This window comes from Echinops telfairi, unplaced genomic scaffold (assembly GCF_000313985.2).
Source record: "Echinops telfairi isolate 266 unplaced genomic scaffold, ASM31398v2 ScPeMD7_7400;HRSCAF=8409, whole genome shotgun sequence".
Classification (NCBI taxonomy): domain Eukaryota; kingdom Metazoa; phylum Chordata; class Mammalia; order Afrosoricida; family Tenrecidae; genus Echinops; species Echinops telfairi.
In genome coordinates this window covers 3,339,962-3,361,510 of record NW_022111300.1, presented here as the reverse complement: position 1 = coordinate 3,361,510, position 21,549 = coordinate 3,339,962, and the positions used below count along the sequence as shown (strand labels likewise).

The 21,549-nt window shown below is 49.0% G+C and overlaps 1 protein-coding gene across 2 annotated transcripts in view; it reads left to right on the top strand.

Moving 5' to 3' along the window:
- EMILIN2 (elastin microfibril interfacer 2) overlaps positions 1 to 21,549 on the top strand; it is a 57,699-nt gene that overhangs the window by 4,598 nt on the left and 31,552 nt on the right. Inside the window, exons 2-3 of one of the 2 annotated variants that reach the window (XM_045296213.1) lie at positions 12,467 to 12,642; positions 19,081 to 21,000. In XM_045296213.1, coding sequence (XP_045152148.1) covers positions 12,467 to 12,642; positions 19,081 to 21,000 — 2,096 coding nt within the window. Of the gene's footprint in view, positions 1 to 12,466; positions 12,643 to 19,055; positions 21,001 to 21,549 lie in introns of those variants that run through there. The other variant, XM_045296214.1, reaches the window with a different exon arrangement.

Sequence of the window (21,549 nt, the reverse complement as noted above, 5' to 3'; positions counted from 1 at the left end):
ACTATCATGACCCCAGTTCTACCTTACAAATCCAGCTAGACCAGAGCATGCGCACTGGTACAGATAAGAGCTCTTGACACATGGAATCCAGGACAGATAAACCCTCAGGACCCATATGGGAATAGTGATACTGTGAGGGTAGGGGAAAGGGGAAGAACTGATTACAATGATTGATGTATAACCGTACCCCCCACCCCCAGGGGGATGAGCAACAGAAATGTGGGTGAAGGGAGACAGCAGTCGATGTAAGATATGAAAATAATAATTATACATTATCAAGGGTTCGTGGTAATTTATGGTGGAAGGGTGAGGGAGGGAGGGAGGAAGGGGTAAAAATGAGGAGCTGATACCAAGGGCTCAAGTAGAAAGAAAATGTTTTGAAAAGGATACTGGCAACAAATATACATTAAATGGATGTATGGATCGTTAGAAGAGCTGTAAGAGCCCCCAATAAAATGATTTTTGAAAATCATACTGATGATGGTTTTAACTTTATAAAGATAGGTTATTGATAGTCAAGCTATGACTATATAGAGATTTGCTTTCGTCATACTAAAGAGATTTTAAAATACACACGGGCAGAAATATATACGAGTACTCACTTCTATCAAGTTCATTCTGACTCATAAGTCCCTCTCAGACAGGCAGAACTTCCTCTGCATGTAGGTTTCTGAGACTGGGACTCTACGGGAGTGGCGAGCCCTGTCTGTCTCCCTCTGAACACCTAGTACTTTTGAACTGCTGACCCTGCAGTGTGCAGCCCAAGGCATAACAAACACACACCAGCTCTACTGAGATATAAATTTATAGACGGTAAACCGTATTGAATTAACGTTCTATAATTTAATGCTCTGACCCATCAAATCAGCATCACAATCAAGATAGTGGACACGCCCATCACTGTCAAGCATTTCCTCGGCTTCTTTGCCTTCCTCCCTCAGTTGTCTCCCCACACACCCGTCTCCAGGCAACTGTTGCTGGGATTTCATTCCCTGTCGTTTGTTGCTTTTTCTAGAGCTGTCCCTACATGGAGTCATGCAGCACACAGTCTTGCTTGGGTGTGTCTTCTTTCGTTCAGCATCAGTATAAATGGAAAATGTTGGATTAAATACATATATAATGACAAGACATTTTGGACTGGCAGAACACTAAATGGGACTGAAATAAGAATGGATACTTTTTTTTTTTTAACATTTTATTAGGGGCTCATACAACTGTTATCCCAATCCATACACACATCAATTGTGTAAAGCGCATTTGTACATCATTTCTCAAAACATTTTCTCTCCACTTAAACCCCCAACATTAGGTCCTCATTTTTCCCCTGCCTACCCGCTCCCCTCTCCCGCATGAGCCCTTGATAGTTTATAAATGGGTATTTTGTCATATCTTGCCCTGTCCGACGTCTCCCTTCATCCACTTTTCGGTTGTCTGTCCCCCAGGGAGGAGGTCACACACAGTTCCATGTAATCGGTTCCCTCTTTCCTACCCATTCTCCCTTTACCCTCCCTGTTTTGCCACTCACACCACTGGTCCTATAGGGCTCATCCGTCCTGGATTCCCTGTATTTTCAGTTCCTATCTGTACCAGTGTACCTCCTCTGGTCTAGCCTGACTTGCAATATCGAATTCGATTTATGGTAGTGGGAGCGGGGAGGAAACATTTAGGAACTAGAGGAAAGTTGTATTTCTCATCATTGTTACATCGCACCCTGACTGGCTCATCTCCTCCCGAGACCCCTCTGCAAGGGGATCTCCAGTGGCCTACTAATGGGCTTTGGATCTCCACTCCGCACTTCCCCCATCATTCACTATGGTAAGATTTTTTGTTCTGATGATGCCTTACACCTGATCCCTTCGACATCTCGTGGTTGCATAGACTGGTGTGCTTCTTCCATGTGGGCTTTGTTGCTTCTGAGCTAGATGGCCGCTTGATTACCTTCAAGCCTTTAAGACCCCAGACGCTATACTTTTTGATAGCCGGGCACCATCAGCTTTCTTCACCACATTTGCTTATGCACCCATTTGTCTTCAGTGATCCATTCGACACCTCAAGAATGGATACTTGAAGGCTGTTTCATTAAGCAAACATTTAGTGTGAGGTTCATGTCTGGTGCAGGCTTAGTCCCCTGCTCTTTATCCTTCCTCCCGATGTTGAAGTCCAATAAGGAGCTAAACTGAGACATCAACAAAAACAATTACAAAATAACAGTTAGAGATGAACATCGCCATAAGAAAAGTGCACACGAGACCCTGAGAGTGACCACAGGTAGAAGAAGTTATCCCAGCCAGAGAGGGTCTGCGAGCTTGTTTGTGGGCACTGACATTTTGGCAGGGCCTCAAGGAAGGCTCTAGGTGAGGAAGTGCACGTGTGAGAAGGACACCAGGTGCCGTGGTGGGGTGGGGGGCATGAGCAAAGTCCCCAGAGATGGGAAATAAAAAGAGAAGCCACCGAGATAATAGGTAACCAGATGGGAGAAATGGGAAGCAAGGCTGGAGGGTAGACCAAGGCCAGAATGTATGAGATTTTGAATACTAGGGTTGGGATTTTCGACTGTTACTTAAGCAAAGGGGCCTCATGGAAGACTGGGGATCAGGGATGCCACCAAAGCTGTGCTTCCAAATGTCAGTCTGGCAACATGGGAGAAGTGGATCTGAGTGGGGAGATAAGAGGCTGAGGGAAGGTTTTGTGGAAGAGGTTGTTGGTAGGAGCCTGGCTGAAGCCCCTGCGAGACATAATGTGAGTCTGAATAGGAGTAGACTTGGCATTGGGGTGATGAGAAACAAAGACTGCGTTGGAATTAGCAGGTGACCCCGTGGCCTGTGTTAGTTGCCAAGGGCTGCAAATACAGGCATATACACAGTGGTAACTTTGCTACCAACACAAATGTGTTTGCTAACAGTTTTGGAGACTGACAATCCATATCAGGGTCTTGACCCCGTGGATTCCTTCCTGGGTGGTCGGCCTGGATGTTCTTTGGTGACTTGGCTTGAAGATGCTTCTCAAGACATCTTGAAGATGTCTTTGCTTGTGTGTGCTTCTCTGTGTTATTTCGGTCTGTTTAGATGTCAGAAATGGTGAGGTTTCTAGAATCTGCTTTATACTGGTGTGACCTCAACAGGCAAACTGCTCTCACCGAGGCCAAACAAATTTAACCAGGTACAACTATCTCACGGCAGCAATTAGACTAGACTGTGACCACAAACCAAGCTCACTGCCAATGAGTTGATGCTGACTTCGAGTGACGCTGTATGACAGGTTCGTATAATTGCTCCTGTGAGTTTCCGAGATTGGATACAGGAGTAGAAAGCCCAGAGCGGCTGGTGGTTCTGAACTGCTGACCTTGCAGTTAGCGGCCCAATACAGAATCACTACGCCATGTGGGCTCCTCCTGGGGACCATAGCACTTTAACATGTTAACACATGAGATAAACAGTCACAGCTGTTCACTTCATGGCACCACATGGCAGTGAGGGCACATGATGATGGGCCACGGAGCCACGCGTGTCATTCTTCAAGGGCGTTGATTATAAAAAGGACCACAAGCCCTGAAGGGAGGTTGAAGAGTTCACACTTGGCATTTGGAAGTGATCGCAGGGTTGTGTCGATCATGGGGCAATCGGGACCTCGTTGTTCACCACTGTGGGAATCCACGATGAACTCCCATCCTTCTTTTGTGTGTGCCACTGAAGAGCGGACCCCTGCTCACAGTCTTGTTGAAAAGCGTCGCCTTGGAGTAAACAATCCTTGGTCCAGGTAACGCTGTATAGTTTCGAAGTGCTACCACAGCGTGCGTCTAGTTGTCATGGGTATAAGGGAGGTTGAAGAGGGGTTGGCATTCCGAAGCCCTCATTTCTATCCGAGGTAGCGGAGGCCTAGAGAAGTTGTACACTTCTCTGCCTTCATTGGGACTCGCGTGGCTACTACTGTTGTGGGTAATGGAATTAGACACCGATTGCCATCTAATTCTGATCATCCCCTATTGGGGAGAGAGTCTCAAGGAAAGCGTTGTGCGGTGCCTGGGGACTGCTGCGAGCCCTCTAAGAGTGTTTGTGAAATGAGTGGATAAAAGGCAAAACAATAACAACGACCCAACTCATAGGGCCCCTACAGGACAGGGAGATCTGCCCCTGTGCGTTTCTGTGACTGGAGCTCTTTATGGGAGTAGAAAGCCTCAGTGTTCTTCCTGGGAGCAGCTGGTGGTTTCAATCTGCTGACCTTGCAGTTAGCAGCCCAATGGATAACCCACTCCACTATAATTGCACCAATTTTTTCTTTAGTCTTCCCCCCCAAGTCTCTGCAGACATGGAACGTCTGGATAATGCATGACAGGAGCCCTGGCAGCAGAGTGGGTTACACGTGGGACAGCTACGTCAGGACTGACTGTCCCAGAGCCTCCTTGGATCTGTGCTCTGTGTGACTCTCGGCAGTTCAGGGGGAGAAAAATGATAAATGACACAGCTCTGAGGTTGTGAAGGTTCACCTCATGGAACGACCATGGATTCAGGGTTAGAAAGCTGAGCACGAACAACAGAGAGAATTACTTGAAGGCCGCCTCTGTGGCTTTGAAAAGACCGGCTTCATCTTTGTGCACGGGCCTTTGCTCGCCTCCCCCTCCCGCCCCCGTTGTTAGGAGTCAGATGCTCTGAGATCCATTTCCAGTCACGTGCGTTCTGTGTGACATGCCCAGACCACGGTGGGGGGTCTTCCTACACAGGGACACAGACCCCTCAAACTCTCCCTAAAACTCCAGTCCCACAAACCGTGCACGGGGTAGTGAGGGGTTTAATGGTGAGTCCAGCAACACAGTAGCGTAAGCCACCACAGGCCTTAAAAATCTGCTGGCCACCCTCCCTACTTCTCCTCTACCATCCTCTCCTCCCTTTTAAAAGCAAAAAACAAACAACACAAATCCTCTCCTTTTATCTTACTGAGCAGCCTCTTCCCACCCTCTTGCGACTTGTCCACATTTTCGCACTTGCAAGTGGACTGAGTAGAGGTAGCCTATACCCAAGGGAAAACTGTGTCCCTTCCGCGCAGAATGCAGGTGAGTCAAGATGTCCCTAGGCCATTGTGGAAGTATGAATTTTAAGAAAAAAAAGCATAAAACATTAAGCAATACTATATTAGCCTGGACAGTGAGGAAGTTAATTTTAGTTTTAAGATTTTGGGCCTTTCCCTCCAAGGTAGTCATAAATCAGAAAAGAAATACAAAATTTTCATTTCCATATTATGTTTTTCCCATATCATTATCTTTTAAATGAATTAGCCCAAAGGAAGAAAATGCTGCTCTCACATCTGCAGAGAAGCCCCTCCTCTCTGGCTTTTCTGTGCTTCTAAGTGACTACTTCCGACCGTCGCTGGTCACTTGGCCGTCCTGTGGTGGCTTGCACGTTGCTATGGTGCAGGAAGCGATTTCAAGTACCAGGAGGGCCCCGCATCTTGGATATGTTTTCGCAGAGTTTCCAGACGAAGACAGACTAAGAAGAGAGGCTTGGTGATCTGGTTCTGAACATGATCTAGCAACAAGCGTGTGGATTCCACCAGATCGCTCTCTAGGTTGCTTGCTTTGAGCTCGTCGTCCTGAAGGAGCAATCGTCGAAGATGGAAGGACTGGAGCCAAAGCTGCCACAATGGGCGTGAACGTGCAGGCGATGGTGAGGGTGGTGCAGGGCAAGACGTACAGCCAGAAAGCTCGTTAGAAGTAAGGCTGGTGAGACTTCGTCATATACACGTTGAACCTTATCAGGAGAGACCTGTCCCTGGAACAGAGACGTCATGCTTGGTAACGTAGATGGGGAGAGAAAGGACGGGAGATGGATGGACGGGCAGTGGCTGCATCAGTGGCCTCCCACCTAACAACGATTGGGAGGGGGCGCGGGATGGCTGTGTTTCCTTCTGCTGTGCATGTGAGGAGTCGGAACCCGCTTGATGGCACCTTGCAGCAGCAAGTGCGTGGGTCTGGTGCCTTTTGCAGAAGAATTTGGACAATTAAAAGGGCGAGGAAATCATCAAGATAGAGTGCTTTGGAGACTCTGGGAAGAAAGCTTCGGATCGTACAGCCACCACAGAGAGTCATCTTTGTGGCGAGCGTGTGAGGTCAGCCGATGTCCTCACGGTGGGATCACAGACCGTGAGTTCATTCGGGAGGGGCTGGGAAGGCAACGGCTTTCTGATTTGGCGCCCAAGGCAGCAAAGAGAGATGGAAAGTTAAGAAAGGGAACAGTGTACCCTGTATCTGGGGGAAACAGCTTTATCGCAACGATGGCCTCTCCAACAGAAGTAGGGAAGTGTGGACATGATGGCATCCTGCGTTATTCCCCCTCCAGAAAGTGGCCACACTGAGCTTAGGGCCTTCCCCCTCTCCCCCCTCCCTCCACCAGGCACAGGCTTGGGATGGGAAGTGCATCTTCCAAAGTGAGTGCGTTCCAAATTAGAATGTGGACTCATTGGCCAGGCGCCTAAATTACACTTCATCGTGCTGGACACGCCCTGCCCTCCAAGGTGACACCATTTTTGGCAATGCAAGTGTGTGCACAGAGGGGAGGTGTCCTGTTAGAGGCAACCAAGAAGTTCAACTCCCGCTCTCACCTGCAGTCGACTTGGGCTAAGCATCGCCACCGGGGCTCCTATGGTTTTCTTTAATCATCGTCTTAGGGGATGGGATCGGGGAATTGCTCTTTCCTTCGGCTCAGAGTGGCAATAGGTTTTCTCCAATTGTGGGGAAAAGTCCTACCCATTACCCCGTGTGCTCAGGCCAGACTACTGAGAAGTAGGGATTTTTGCTTTTGAAATCGAAGCCTCCATCTGCTTGGATAAGGAAGTTCACTCAAGAGGTAATGGAAAAGTAGTAAGCAAATGACAGTTATCGTTTCCTCAGCCAACATAACCTTTATACGGGAAACAGTCTCTTAAAAACCCACGTGGACTCTTAGCTGCCAATATTCTGTTAGCTGTCAAGTGAGTTAACGGTTTGTACCACGGGGGCTCAGCAACATGTCTTCAGTCAGAGAGAGGATTTAATATGCGTGATGTAGTTGAAGAGAAAAAAAAATGCAATTCTGATCTGTATGTTTGCCACATAGTTTACTTTAAGGGGCAAGGAGCCCTGGCCCTGGTATCTGTGTGCGGGGACTTTTCTAGGCTTGCATTGGCAGGAACCTTAGGAGTCCATCTCCGCAAAACGCAAAAATGTGCTTTATGATCGCTTCTCAGCCTTTTGGCTAAGATCAAGTGCAGTAAAAATGTTCTTTATGGATGCACACAGTTTCAAAGGACCAACTTTTATTGCCTGAGAAACAAAGTGCATTCGAATGGGAAGTACTCTTTGGTGCAGAATAGATTGCTCAACAACTTACATAGTTCTGAAATCTCTGATTTCCACTCATGTGACTTCTACCCCCTGACTTTATTTACTTTTGGCAAAATGTCGCTTCCGTAAAAAGCTCACTTATATAGTAAAGGGGAAAAAAGTTTATCACCGTAGTTTCCAGCAAATTAGTCCATGTCTTGTCGATTTAGAACAAACGGTCCAGCGAGTCTTATAGCTGGGGGGAGCTGCTGCTCTGAGGGGAAACCAGGCCCAGCAGGAAGGCGGCTGAACATCAGTGCCCAGGTGTGCTTCCTGGGAGCTCCCTGAAACTTGACGAGCCAACTCTCCACAAGTAAGAGCGAGTTCTGTCTCCTATGGTAGGCAGTATTTCTCCAGTCCATGACTGCACGCAGCGTGAGGGGAGTGCCCTTCTTTCTAGCGCACATCCCTAGTCTCTCAACCCCATTTCAGCTGCTGTTGTGGAACCAACTACACGCGAGGCAAGAAGCAAGAGGAGTTGATTCCAGGTGTTTGGGGACTGGCCCAGGAAGGCGTGCGCTGGAGAGCCTTGTTCTTGGGAGAAATCCAGGGCAAACCGTGTTGCCACAGGCACTGGGATTTCTACTTCGGCAGAGTTTCACTAGTCTGTCTTAGAATCAAATCCAAGTGAATAGCAAGTATAGGGGGAAGGCCCTTACCTGTGGGGCTGATGATTAAATGACGCCCACCAGCGATGGCTGGTAATTTTCAGGCAATTCACTCGTAGTTCTAGGAAGGGGTGGGGGGGGGAGAGGAGGTGTCCGTGGATGTGGGATAGAAATCACGTGGTGACCTGATGTGTGCTCTGTCATTGTCCCCTGACAGTCTGAATCTCTGGGTCAGCACTGTCCAATGGAACTTTCTGTTAGCATAGGTTCTGAATCTACACGGTGCAGTAGTCACTAGCCCACATGGCTTCGAACCACTTGAAATATGGCTCCTGAAACGGCAGATCAATTGTTAGTTTTATTTAGCCTCACTTAATTTGAATGTGGCGATTGGCAGCTGTGTTGCACAGCGCAGGGTAGCTTTGCGCTTCCTGTCCGGCTCCTCCACTCATCGTGACCTGAGGAACCCAGAACTTTGTCTGGTTCTAGGAAAACTCAGGAATTCACACCTGCTCAGGGTTAGGCAGCAGGACTCTGGGGGTTTGGGTATGGACATTGGACTCCCCAAAACCTTGTCAAAAAAGTAGACCTAGTATCATTAGTTAATTAACTTGTTAAGCAACTAATTATTCATTAACCAACGTGAGTAGTTGATTGTAATTATTTATTGAGCACCTACAATGGGTTACAATGGGGATGCTAAACAATGGGGGATGCAGTAGTGAATAAAGCCAATAGGAATTCTTGCCCTAAGGGGGTGGGAGCAGGTCGATCTGGCAGGGAGGAGGGATATTGAACTGCAAATACAAATGGGTTGAAGCAGGTTATGGAAGAGGGCTCAGCTGGAGTCAGTAGGAAGGTGCCCATGTGAGGGTGATGTCAAATGGGGGCACAGCCCCCTTACTGTCTTCTGTTTAAACAGGGACATTGGCAGTCATGAGGTCACTGAGACTTAGTGACATAGTGGTTACTCATTGGGATGCCATTCATAAAGTCAGCAGTTCAAACTCACCAGCTCTTCCTTGGGAGACAGACCCAACTTTCTACTCCCCTAAAGAGATACAGTCTGGGAAACTCACAGGGGCGGTTCTACCCTGGCCTCTAGGGTCACTATGAGTTGGCATAGATCAATGACACTGAGTTTTTGTTGTTGCTGCTGTTATTTTCTCTTCTCATCAGCATTTCCTGGGCCTCTTTGGAACCTCTTCAGAGGCAGAGCTCTTCAACATGCTGAATCCTTGTACAGAGCAACCGGGGACTTCCGAGGGATAGAAATGAGGTGGGGAGAGGAGGTGAGGGCAGCCCATGACCATAGCCCCCAGGGGCCTCCAGCGGGGCAGAGGGGCAGCTCATCATGGAACAGGGTGTCAGAAAACAGGGCCCCAGCCAAGGCTGCAGCAGAGCTGACCCACCAGCACCAGCACCAGCACCAACTTCTTGGTTCCTTTGACTCCCCTGCTCTGGGCTTGGCCTTGGGTGCAAATGACACCTTGCTGGGTTATATACTCAGCTGGGCTATATACTCAGCCCAGAGGCCCCGGTGCAGCCAGACTCCTATGAGATGCACCCCCCACATTTTGGGGGTGGAGGATTCCCCTCAGGGCACTGTTCTCACTCATACTTGAGGATTACGTGGGAGCTTTTGAATCGGGGGATTTGGGAAAGGTACTGAGGCCCCAGCATCCATCTCCTGACCAATTCAATTAGAATCGGGAACAATGGCCAATGCAATTGTAGAAAATTCCCTGCAGTGCTCTGGGTGGAGGGGAAGGTTTACGGCCCACCTGGTTGCCCCTCACCATCTGGGGGCCCTCTGACTGGCTCCTATGGAGGCTGGGGTCATCTCATCACACACCCCTGTCCCACATTGAGGCCTGAGGCCTGGCGGCTCTCAGATCCGGAGGCTCCGTGGTCAGTGGTCCCACATGGAATGTGTGGGGAAGGTCTCTTCTTGTGACCCTTTCCCACGGCCAGAAAGGGGCCCCTGATAGCTTCCAGCTGTCCTGCTGCCAGCACGGCCTCCAGCACAGGCTGGACTGAAAACTGTGTTAGGAACGCTGTCAAGCAGGAAATAACCGCAGCATGGTCAGGGCAGGCGTGGAGGGGGCAGGCACAAGGGGGAGCTTCCCAAGGATGAGCAGCCTCCAGAGCATAATTGCCCTTAATGCAAAAGAGAATAGCGAGTGTTGAAAAAGCAAGGCCTTTCTCCTCAGTCCTGCAGCTAGGGGTGTGTGTGGGGGGGTGCTACCCTCCACCCTCCGCCTTGACACGGCCCAGGAGTGTGTGCTCTGAACTTGACGTCCACTTGACAGGGGCTTCATCGAGGCGCTCCTCTACTGGCCGATGCAGAAAAGCCAGGGGCGCACACATTTCACGTTTCGGAGAGTACGCATTTTTCTAGCATTATGGCCTCCTTGCATCTGCAGAAACAATGAGGAGGGATTTTTTTCCTTCCCTTTTTTTAGGGCCACACAGGAAGATGACTTACTCCCCCAGCTCTGATGCCCTCCCGGGGACATCTCTCCTGCCCACGTGGTTGTGTCGTTTCGGCACCTGCCTTCGCAGAGGTGCAAAGGAAACCGGCACAAGTGTGCGGGAGAGGGAATGAGAGACCGACAAATCTAGAAGGAGGATCTTCGTGTCCTCCCAGCACACACGCACATGCGAGAACAGCCCTTGCTTTCCTGTCTGACGTACTGGGCTCGCTCTTCAGTTTTCCTTTAAAAGGGTTCCCACCAGAGTTTCCTAAAATCCTAATGCCCACATCCCACCCCGGACCAATCAAATGGGAGCCTCGGATGTGGACACCCAGGGGTTGATGTGTTTTGCCAGCTCGCTGGGAGGCCCGGAGAGGGACAGACACCCTTGGCTGCTGTTCAAGTCCCCTCGGGAGAAACACCTGGTGATCTCCCCTGCAAGGCCCCGGGAAGCCCCGTGGAGCACAGTTCTACTCGGACATACCCCGGGCCGCCTCAAGTCAAGAGTTCACTCAAACGCAAATGGCTGCTGCCTTTCCTGCACAGCCCAGTCTGCGAAGTACGGTCTCCAAGGATGAGCCGGAACCGTGACAGTGAAGAGTGAGAAACCCAACACGCCCGGCCGGCGTGGTACCTGCTGGCAAGGCCCTCTGGGGACTCTAGAGGGACCCCACCAGCTGTCTCAGCAGGGTGCGTCCTTAGCATTTGAGGTTTCGCCTGTCATGGTTTTGACTCGAGGAAGAAGCCAAGGGCGAGCTACATCTGTCATTTATCATTTCTCCTAGCACTGTCCCTTTGACTCTCACCTGCCAGAGGCCGGCACTTGAGCTGGAGTCCCTGGGCCGCTCCCGAGGCCTCTCTGCAGGCCTCCTGCCCGGCTGCAGCTCCGCGGTGCTGGCCAGCCAGCTCCTCACAAGCCAAGTCGCACTCAGGAACCCTCAGGAAGTGATACAAAGCCCGATTCTCTTTGGGAACTGGTCCCAAATGCAGGCCAGCTGTTAACAAACAAAGAGGCTCCGGAGAGGGGCTGTGCTGAGCCGGGGAGCAGGAGCTTAGGGCTGATTACAGACGGCCTGACCCGGGGACTCTGAGTTGGGTCTCAATTCTGTGCAGGGCCCACGGGGGTGGGGTGGGGGAGTTGTACTTAAGGGAAGGCCTGGGAGGTTCCCCAGTGTGGGAAAATCCACAAAAGGGGGAAGTATTACCTCTAACCCCCACTTCCAACATTGACGCCTTTCACCAACCAGGAAATTCCAGGAACATGTATTTTATTTTGTTTTTTAAAAAAATGATCCCAATACTGCCACCTAATTCCTATTGTTAGCAATGTGGACTGGGCCATATTTCTTGAAAGATCTGGACGCCCACAGTGTAAGGCTTGGAGGCTTCTTCCTTGGCCAGTGTTGGTAAAGGAAGTCTGAGAGATGAGAGTGTGGACGCTGTGGGAGCCCAGAGTTTCAGGGACATCAGACTGTAAAACATACAGTAATACACAATCAAACAACCCTGCGTTCCACCTGAAAAACTCTCCCCATCATAGAAAAGAAGTGTGTGGGTGGATGAGCAGCTCAGTGTGTGTGTGTATGTGTGTGTGTGTGTGTGTGTATGTGTGTGTGTGTGTGTGAGAGAGAGAGAGAAAATGTCCAAATGAAATGGAATGGCGCTGGCTGCACCCCACGGCGAGGAGAATGACAGTCACAGAACAGTCACGCAGTTAAAAGAGCAACCGTTTGCTATATGTCTGCCCACAGTAAATAAAATAAGCACCCTCACTAGTGGAGCCATGTCTTCCCCAGCTGCCTGGTTCCCTGACCACCAGTAGGGAGCCAGGTGCACGGGCACCTGCAAGAGGGAAGACCATGGCCAGGGCCTGTGCTCCAAGCCCCTCCCTGATCTGATTTCTGCCAGACTCCAGAACCCAGTCTTTCCTTCTAGGGCTGCCTGCGGAAAGGACGCAGCCCCCTGCTCGACCGAGCCCTCTTCATAGAGGTCCACAGCCAATGCCAAAATGCTGCCCTTGTCTTCCGCAGGTACCGCGTGAACTTCAGACCCAGGTATGTCACTAAATACAAGACAGTGACACAATTGGCATGGAGATGCTGCCCCGGGTTTAGAGGGGGAGACTGCCAAGAAGGTCCCAGGAGTCCTGGGAAGACCCCCTATCCTACGCCTGCTCAGCCTCGAAACAGCATGAAGAAAGCTGCAGGTAACTAATTTATGTATAGCTTGTTAGGTAGGGATCATGGAACCTGGGTGGTACTGTGTGTAAAAAAACTGCAAGGTCAGTGGTTCAAACCTACCAGCTGCTCTTTTAGAGAAAGATGGGGCTGGCTGCTCTAGTAGTTTTACAGCTTCAAAACCCTATGTGGGGACGGTGTAAGTCAGAAGCAACTCGGAGGGGGGAGGTTTATGGCTGGACCTTGGAATTAGTCCCGGAGCCCCTGGGTGGTGCAAGCTCTTAGGCTCCTTATTCAGCTAGAGTTCATGGTTTTGCCAACCTGAACGCACCACGGAAGAAATGTCTGGAGATCGACTTTGAAAAATCAGCCCTGGAAAACTTTACAGAGCACAGATTGACTCGGCCGCATCTGGGCTTGCTGATAGGAATACAAGTGCTTAGCTGTGGACACCATTACTACTCCCAGGGCTCCTTCAAAAATAGGACTCCTGGTTCTCAGCATCGCGTTTCCCAAGGCCGTTGAGTAAACACATCTGCGCCTGCCAGAGACACATGTGGCAGGCACATTTCTTTGCCGGAGCAGTAGCAACTGGAGGCACACTCTTGTAAATAATTGCTTTGTTCGGCCGGCTTGGTGAGGAAGCCAATGACTTAGAAGTCAGCCCGGGAAACGCTTGTGGTTTCAGACTTGTGTGACCTGGCCACCCAGACGTTAGGCAACTCGAGTGTCATGATGACTTGTCTCCTTTCTCATCACTTTCATCTGAGTTTACGGGAGTTAAGATGGGCTTTTGAAAAGTAGGCCGCTTGGAATCATTCTCACTCTGTTCTGGATGGGATATTTGTAAAGTAAATCCCGCAGTGAGAGCATCCGTTCAGGTTGGTCTTAATTGTGTTTCTGAAACCTACTTTAAAAAAAAATCATTTTATTAGGGGCTCATACAACTCATCACAATCTGTACATACGTCATCTGTGTCCAGCACTTTAGTACATATGTTGACTTCATCATTTTCACAACACCTGCTTTCCACTTGAGCCCCTGGTGTCAGCTCATTTTCCCCCTCCCTCCCCACTCCCCCAACCCCCGATAATTTATAATTTATTATTATTTTATCATATCTTACCCCATCCCACGTCTCCCTCACCCACTTCTCCGCTGTCCGTCCCCCAGGGTGGAGGCCACATGTTGACCTTGTCCTCTGTTCTCCCTCTGAAACCTACTTTTGAAGTGAAGTAAGACCAACACAATGAGTAGCTAAGGAAGCAAGTAGAGTTCGTGCTTCGCACACATCTCTGCTTTTGAATGTAGCGTGGAACCCTGGTGGTGTCGTGGTTACACAGTGGGCTGCGATCTGCATGATCGGCAGTTGGAAACCACCAGCAGCTCCTTGGGAGAAAGACGGGGCCTTCCACTCCCACAAAGTTACAGTTTCAGAAACCCACAGGGGGCCGCTATGAGTCCGCATTGATTCGTGGGCGTGAGAGAATTGATCAAAAGCGTTACTTTTCCGAATCTGAGCATTTTAGCTTTCTGCTTTCATCACCTTTCTCTTCTCTTTTTAAACAGTCGCAGTAAATACAGCCTAGACGTGAAAAAAAAAGAAAGAAAGAAAATAGTTGTTTAATGGGTCTTTAAATGACTATAGTTCCCATGAGGCATTTTCTTCAATTTAGAAGTTGATAGTGTTTCCCAACCTAGTCTAGAAAATAGAATTCAGAATACTTTTCATAATTTAAAAGTCATGCCTATAATCTGAAATGTTTGTGAAATGTAGGAGAATTGGTTTTGCTTTTAAAAGACAAACCCAGACAAGGTATACAATAAATTGGATAAGTTCCGTTGGTTGGCGTTAGGTGTGGCCGCCACTTCCGATGCATCGTGAGCCCATGTGGAACGGAGTGAAACCCTCTCCGTCCTGCACCAGCCTCACCATGTTGTTAGGTGTGAACCCATTGTTGCAACCACTGTGTCTACCCACCTCACTGAGGGCCTTCTTGTTCACTGACCCCCTACTTTACCTGTTGGTAGGGATTGGTCTCTCGTGATCACATGTCCAACGTTCCTAAGACTAAGCCCCACCATCCTCACTGCTAAGGGGCACACTGGTTAGGCTTCTGTCCTACCCACTGCCATCAAGTTGAGTTCCATTGCTAACAACCCTATAGGACAGTGCAGAGCTGCCCCTTTGGGTTTCTGAGACTAACTCTTTACAGGGGTGGAAAGATTCATTTCTCTCCCTCCGAGGGACTGGTGGCATCAAACTGCTGACCTTGCAGTTAGCAGCCCAATAGGTAACCCACTACACCACCAGGGCTCCTCGGTGGGTGTGTTGACTCCTATTAGCTTATGAGAATCATTGGGGAAAGTGGGAGCCCAGGTGGCACACTGTTTACACACTGGGCTGCCAGCCACAGGTCAGCAGTGTGAACACACCAGTCGCGTTACAGGTAAAAGAAGAAGATTCTGGATCTCGTAGAGATTTACAGCTTTGGGACCCTTAGGGAACAGCTCTCCTCTTCCCGTTGGGATCCCTGAGTCAGATTGACTGGAAGGCACCGGGGGATTTCAATCAGTGGTGCTTTGCCACTAATCCAGTGTTGGAGGTCTGAACTCACCCAGTTGCGCCCAGGAAGCAATGCCTGATGCTCTGCTTCTGTAAACGTTTGCTGCTGTTACGTGCTGCTCGGTCAGTTGTGACCACAGCGACCGACCGTAAACACAGCAGGAAGAACCCCTGCCCGGTCTGCCCCGTCCTCACAGGGGCTCCGTGCCTGAGACTGTTGCCGCAGCCACTGTGTCAGTGCATCTCATAGAGGACCGTGCCTTTCTCTCTGCCCTCCACTTTACCAAGCAGGATGTCCTTCTCCAGGGACTGGTCTCCCCTGACAACATGTCCACAGTCGGTAAGTTAATGTCTCCTCATCCTCGCCACTCAGGAGCTCTCCGGCCGGGCTTCTTCCTAGATCCACTTGCCTGTCTTTTTGGCAGTCCCTGGTACTTTCAGCAGTCTTCCCCAGCTTCGCAATTCAAATGCCCCAATTCTTCTTCCGTCTTCCTTATTCAGTGCCCAGCGTTCCCAGGCACGTGAGGCCACGGAGAAGACCATGGCTTGCTTGGGTCAATTGAGGACCGTGGTCCTCAACGTGGCATCCTTGTAAAGGTTACTGCCAAGAAAATCCCAAGGGGCTCAGTCCCACTCTGTGCAGCCTGGCGTGGCCATGGGTTGGTGTTGATTTCCCAGCAATGAGTACTATTAAAAACCGCCATCCCCACAAGTACTTCTCATTTTTCACTCCCCAGAGGTAGTGACTTTAAACCTTTCAGATCTTTTGAAATTGACCTCCGTTTTGGAAGTTGAAGATTTTACTCTTTTATCTATTCCTCAACGTGCTGCTCCTAGACCCCACCCTTCCTACAGTTTACATCATACGCTTACTGATAGTATTCAGTGTGTACATGGTAAAAACAGTGCAGTTGATGTTTACAGCTGAGCTAGCCTCTGAATACTGTTCCTTTTCTACATAGCTTTCAACATTTTTTTTCTCCAGAGTTAATACTTACCTTACCTTTTCCTTCACTTTGGTTTCTGTGTGTTTGTGTTGCTATCGACCCAAACCCTCCTCAGGCAAATCTCCATGTATTGTCCTGTAGGCCAGACACACCAGGTTCATCTTCCTGGAGAAATCTCTTCCAGAACCTTCCCATAGGCCCGAGCTGAGCTGGCCAGGCCTCCTGCTTTGGTTCATGTCTGCCATCCTGGGATACAAGCTGGTCTTCTTTCTCCTATTGGATTCTGTTTCTGGTAACATTTCCACCAGCCTTCCCCCCCCCGCCCCCCCCCACACATTCTTTCTCAGTGTACTCTGGTGTTCTGGTAGATCTCATCTTCCAGCAGCTTAACTTCTTGAGAAGATGCCATGAAGGGAAGACATAAGCTTTTTTTTTTTCTCCTCTTCAATGGATTTTATAGGCTGGAAATCTTTTCAAAATTCTAGGTTGGAAATAACTTTTCCTTCAGGATTTTGAAAGCATGGTTCGGTTTTCTCCTAGCTGCCGAGCTGCCACTGGAAAAGTCCACAACCCTTCTGCCTCCTGACCCGTGTGTCGCCGGTTGTCTGCTTTCAGTCCTTCCTTTTAGTGGGATTTCGGGAGGCAGGGAAAGGAACTGCTTCTCCTCAACCCACTGTCATTATAAAGAACATACTGCTCCTAGAACTTGGGTTTGCACTTACGCATCTAGTAGGAAAGGTTTCATGACAATCTAGAATATCGTTTCATAAGGAGCCCTTGGTGCTTTCAATTAAGCATCGGTCTGCTAACCTTAGGGTTGGCAGTTCAAACCCACCAGCTTCACTGTGGGAGAAAGAGGAAGCTTATCTGCTCCCATAAAGATCACAGCCACAGAAACCCCACTGAGAGTCACGATGAGTCAGAGGAAGAGGAGGCGCTCTATCTTGGTGAAGAGTTGCAGTCTCAGAAACCCAAAGGGCAGTCCTGCAGGGTCACAGTTGGATTCAGAGAGTAGGATTGTCTGAACACGCTGTAGTTTAAGCAGTCCTGTGCTAATAGGCACTTGGGTTGTATACAATTTTTCACTATTCTAAATAATATTCTATTTTTTTTAATTTAATTTATTTATTTTTTAACATTTTATTAGGGGCTCATACAACTGTTATCCCAATCCATACACACATCAATTGTATAAAGCGCATTTGTACATCATTCTCAAAACATTTTCTCTCCACTTAAACCCCCGACATTAGGTCCTCATTTTTCCTCTCCCTCCCCACTCCCTCTCTAAATAATATTCTAATAAAGAGCTTTCTGATGATATTTGTCGCCTTCCTTCTTATCACTTACTGGAAGGAGCCCTGGTGTCACAGAGGGTTAGTCATTGGGCTGGTCGCCGTGGGGTCAGCAGTTTAAACCCAGCAGACACTTCGGTAGAAAAAGGCGAGGCTGTTTCAGTGCAGACGCACAGCCTCGGAAACCCACAGGGCAGTTCTGCTCTGTCCTACAGGGCAGCGAAGGGTCAGCATGGAATGCACTCGATGGCCGCGACTTTGGCTTTGTGAGTGGTTTATGAGAGAAGCATCGACCTCTGTGCCTGATTGCCCCCCCCCACCTTACTGCCCTTAGTTTTTTGTTTCCCTTTGTCCAGAACAATGTGCTGTGTGTACATGACCCAGCATTTGTTTTCTTCGTCTAGCTTCTTGAGCTGGAACAACTTTTCAGGAGGCAAATGGGATGTTATTTCTAGTTCTCTGGAGGGAAAGGATGGCATTGGGGGTCTAGACCTCTGAATTTCAGCTTGGATTTTACCACTAAGTTGACATTAGCCGTGGTTATGATCTTGTGCAACAGTTTAGAGGAGGAATGAATATTTGACACAAATGCTGGTGGTGTTCTAAATTTGCATCTAGTACTTGCCATCACGCAGTTGTGGATTTCAGTTCATTCTGATCAGGTTTGTGTTGGTCTTTTCCACTTTACACGATTCATCTCCGTATAGTCTTCAGACCAGTCAACCTTGACCCCTTGTCTGTACTCTTATATTCCTCTAAGTGCATGGTTTGCTGGTTAGTCCCCTAATGCTGTAGATTTTGGTAGCTTCCTTTTTGTTTCTGTATTTCTATATCTATCCATTTATTTTCATTTATTATTATCATTTTATAACATATTTTCTTTTCTTTGAGACTGCTTTCTTGGGGGCATATTTCTCAAAGTAGTGTTATAAAAAAAAGTGACTGTGTTCTCTATCCATATTCATGTACACGTGCCATATGTAAGGATGTATATGGATATGGTCAGGGCGATACTCGTAAAGCCAGTGGCTTTATCTCCCCTTTGCTTTAGTTTCCCCATCTACATAAGAAGGCTAAACAATGGCGGTGGCTTTTTAAAGCCTAGAGAAGCTCATAGAAGCTACCAATAACATCCAGGAATTGCTTCAAGGATAGCTTGGTGCTCATATGATATCGTGTCATCCAACAATTAATGGGTGGACCCTGCTAACGTGGCATCTTGTGGTTTTGCAGTGTTCAGTCAACCAGTGGGGTGTGACTGCATTTCACCAGTGTGGGAAGCGTTGCATACACAGGACAAAGCAGATAAAGAATGTTTCCTTTTAGGGAGAAAGGAACCGTTGAGTATCTACTATGTGTTCTGTAAGTCTCTTAGTAACCCTAAGAGGGAAGTTAGACTTCCATTTTACATATGAGGGAATTAGAGTTCACAGAGTTAATGAACTTGCTCAAGAGTAGACAATAAACAGAGCTGGAATGAAAGTGGAGGTCTATTTGACTCCAAATCCCACACGGTTTTCCACTTGAACACAACCATTGTCGACCATTAGGTGATAGGAGCACTAATGAAGAGTAGTCTGTACCTCGTTTATTGTCTTTGCAGAAACTATCTAAAGGAAGAGAGTGTTAAGTTATGTCCAATTCTTTCTTTACAACAGATAATGAACCAAAGCAAACCCCAGGGCCCAAGAGGACTTTGTCACCAGCTCATGCAGCAGAACCTGGTGGGGCAGTAGATCCGAAACAAGGACCTCAGGAACTTCAGGAGAAGAAAATCCAGGCGCTTGAGGAGAAGGTCCTCCGCCTCACCAGGACGGTTCTTGACCTTCAGTCTTCTCTTGCTGGAGTCAACGAAAACCTCAAACACGCCGCCCAAGACGATGCCAGTAAACCGCTGGCTCCGTGGCTCAGCACCTTGCATCCACAGCCGGCACCGGATGGTACCGTTGATGGAGACCCAGAAACGGGTCAGCTTCCTGACAACGACAACAACAAGGAGTCTGGCGTGAAGGCCATCCAGTCCGAATTGGCCGAAGTCAAAGATGTCCTGAAGACCAAGAGCGACAAGCTGGAAGAGCTGGATGGGAAAGTGAAGGGCTATGAAGGGCAGCTCAAACAGCTCCAAGAGGCTGCTCAAGGCCCGACAGTGACCATGACGACCAACGAGCTCTACCAAGCCTATGTGGACAGTAAGATGGACGCCCTGAGGGAGGAGCTCATGGAGGGCATGGACAGAAAGCTGGCCGACTTGAAGAACACGTGTGAGTACAAGCTGGTTGGTCTCCAGCAGCAGTGTGATGACTACGGGAGCAGCTACCTGGGTGTTCTAGAGCTTATCGCCGAGAAGGAAACAAACTTGAGAAAAGAAATAAATGAACTCCGAGCTCAGCTACCGGACCCTTCAGTCCAGTCCAGTCGAGAAAAGAACGAGGACTTTGGTCAACAGATCCAGACACTGAATCAGAAAATTGAGAGCGTTGCGGAAGCCACCAGAATGCTGAACGGGCGACTGGACAACGAGTTTGATCACCTAATGGTGCCCGAACCAGAGGTGGACTTTGATGCAAGATGGACCGAGCTAGATGCAAGGATCAATGTGACAGAGAAGAATGCGGAAGAACATTGCTTTTACATTGAGGAAACCCTTCGGGGCACCATTAATGGAGAAGTAGATGAGCTGAAACAACTTCTTGACCAGAAAATACAGTCCCTGGAAGACCGGCTGGGTAGTGTCCTCCTGGACATTGCCAATACCACGGATTCAGAATTCACCCCCTTGGGCTCAGCCCTCCCAGGTGTGCTGGGCTCAGGGAATGAACAGGTGATGATGGAGTTAGGGCGCTTGAAGGACAAAGTTCAAGTTGTTGAGGATATTTGCCTGCAGAGCTTCCAAGGGGAACCTCGCGGGATAGAAGATACTTTACCAGAGGGGGAAGGTGACCCAAGGGGTGACAATTCCAGGCTCTTGAAATCTTTCAATGACACACTGCACAGGAAGTTCCAGGAAACCGAACGCAGCATCCAGAAGCTGCAACAGGATTTTCGTTTCCTTTTTTCTCAACTCAACCACACACAAGATGATGTGAATCTTCTTCAGAGAGAGATGAGCAGTTGTAGAGAAGGGAAACGCTCCGAAAGGGGTGGCTTCACGCAGGGGCCAGAGCCAAAGAGGACAGGTGAGATTCTCCCGGCTCTACAGGACCCGACGGCGCCTTGCTGCAGCCACCTGGCCGAGAGGCTGCAGGGTCTGCAGCGCCAGGTCCTTGCCGGCCTGGATGCTTGTAAAGAACACACTCGGGGGGTCCAGACGGACGTCTCCACGATTGAGGGCCGGCTGTCTCAGGTGGAGAAAACGTGTAACAAGCTGGACTCGATCTCGGGAAGTCTTCACAGGATCAAGGAGGGGCTCAGCAGACACGTCAGTAGCCTGTGGAGCTGCGTGAGGCAGGTGAATGGCACCCTCCGGGCACATTCCAGAGACATTTCTGGCCTGAAGCATTCCGTCCAGCAGTTCTACAGCCACGTTTTCCAGATTTCCACTGACCTGCAAGATCTGGTCAAATTCCAACCATCTGCAAGTAAGTAGACCTTCCCCGTTCCATTTCTTGTATTTGTTTCCGGCACGTGAGCACATCCGGCCAGGTTTTGGGTGGTTTGTGGAATTCACTAAACTGAGGGGTATCTAAGGTGTGGTCCATGGATCGTGCCAGTTTGGGAATAGTTGCTGGGTAGCAAAGAGACCAATATTGACACAGAAAGTGAACATTTAGAAACTTTTAAAATAAGTTGTGAGCCCTTGGGTGTGCAAATAGTTAATCTGCTCAGCTGTTAAGGTTCTGGCTCAAGTCCACCCAAAGGTGCTCAGAAGCAAGTCCTTGTGACTTTCTTTCTAAGCCATCAGCCATTACAACCCCCTGGGGTCTCTGGGAGTTGGGCTCCGCGTCAGCTGCTTTTACAAGAGTGTATGTCCGTGAGCGTCCGGGCAAATGCTCTGTGTGTTCTGCATGTCTGTGAACATCTGGGCACATGCTCTGTGTGTTCTACTGCTTTTACAAGACTGTATATCCGTGAGTGTCCGGGCACATGCTCTGTGTGTGTTCTACTGCTTTTACAAGACTGTATATCCG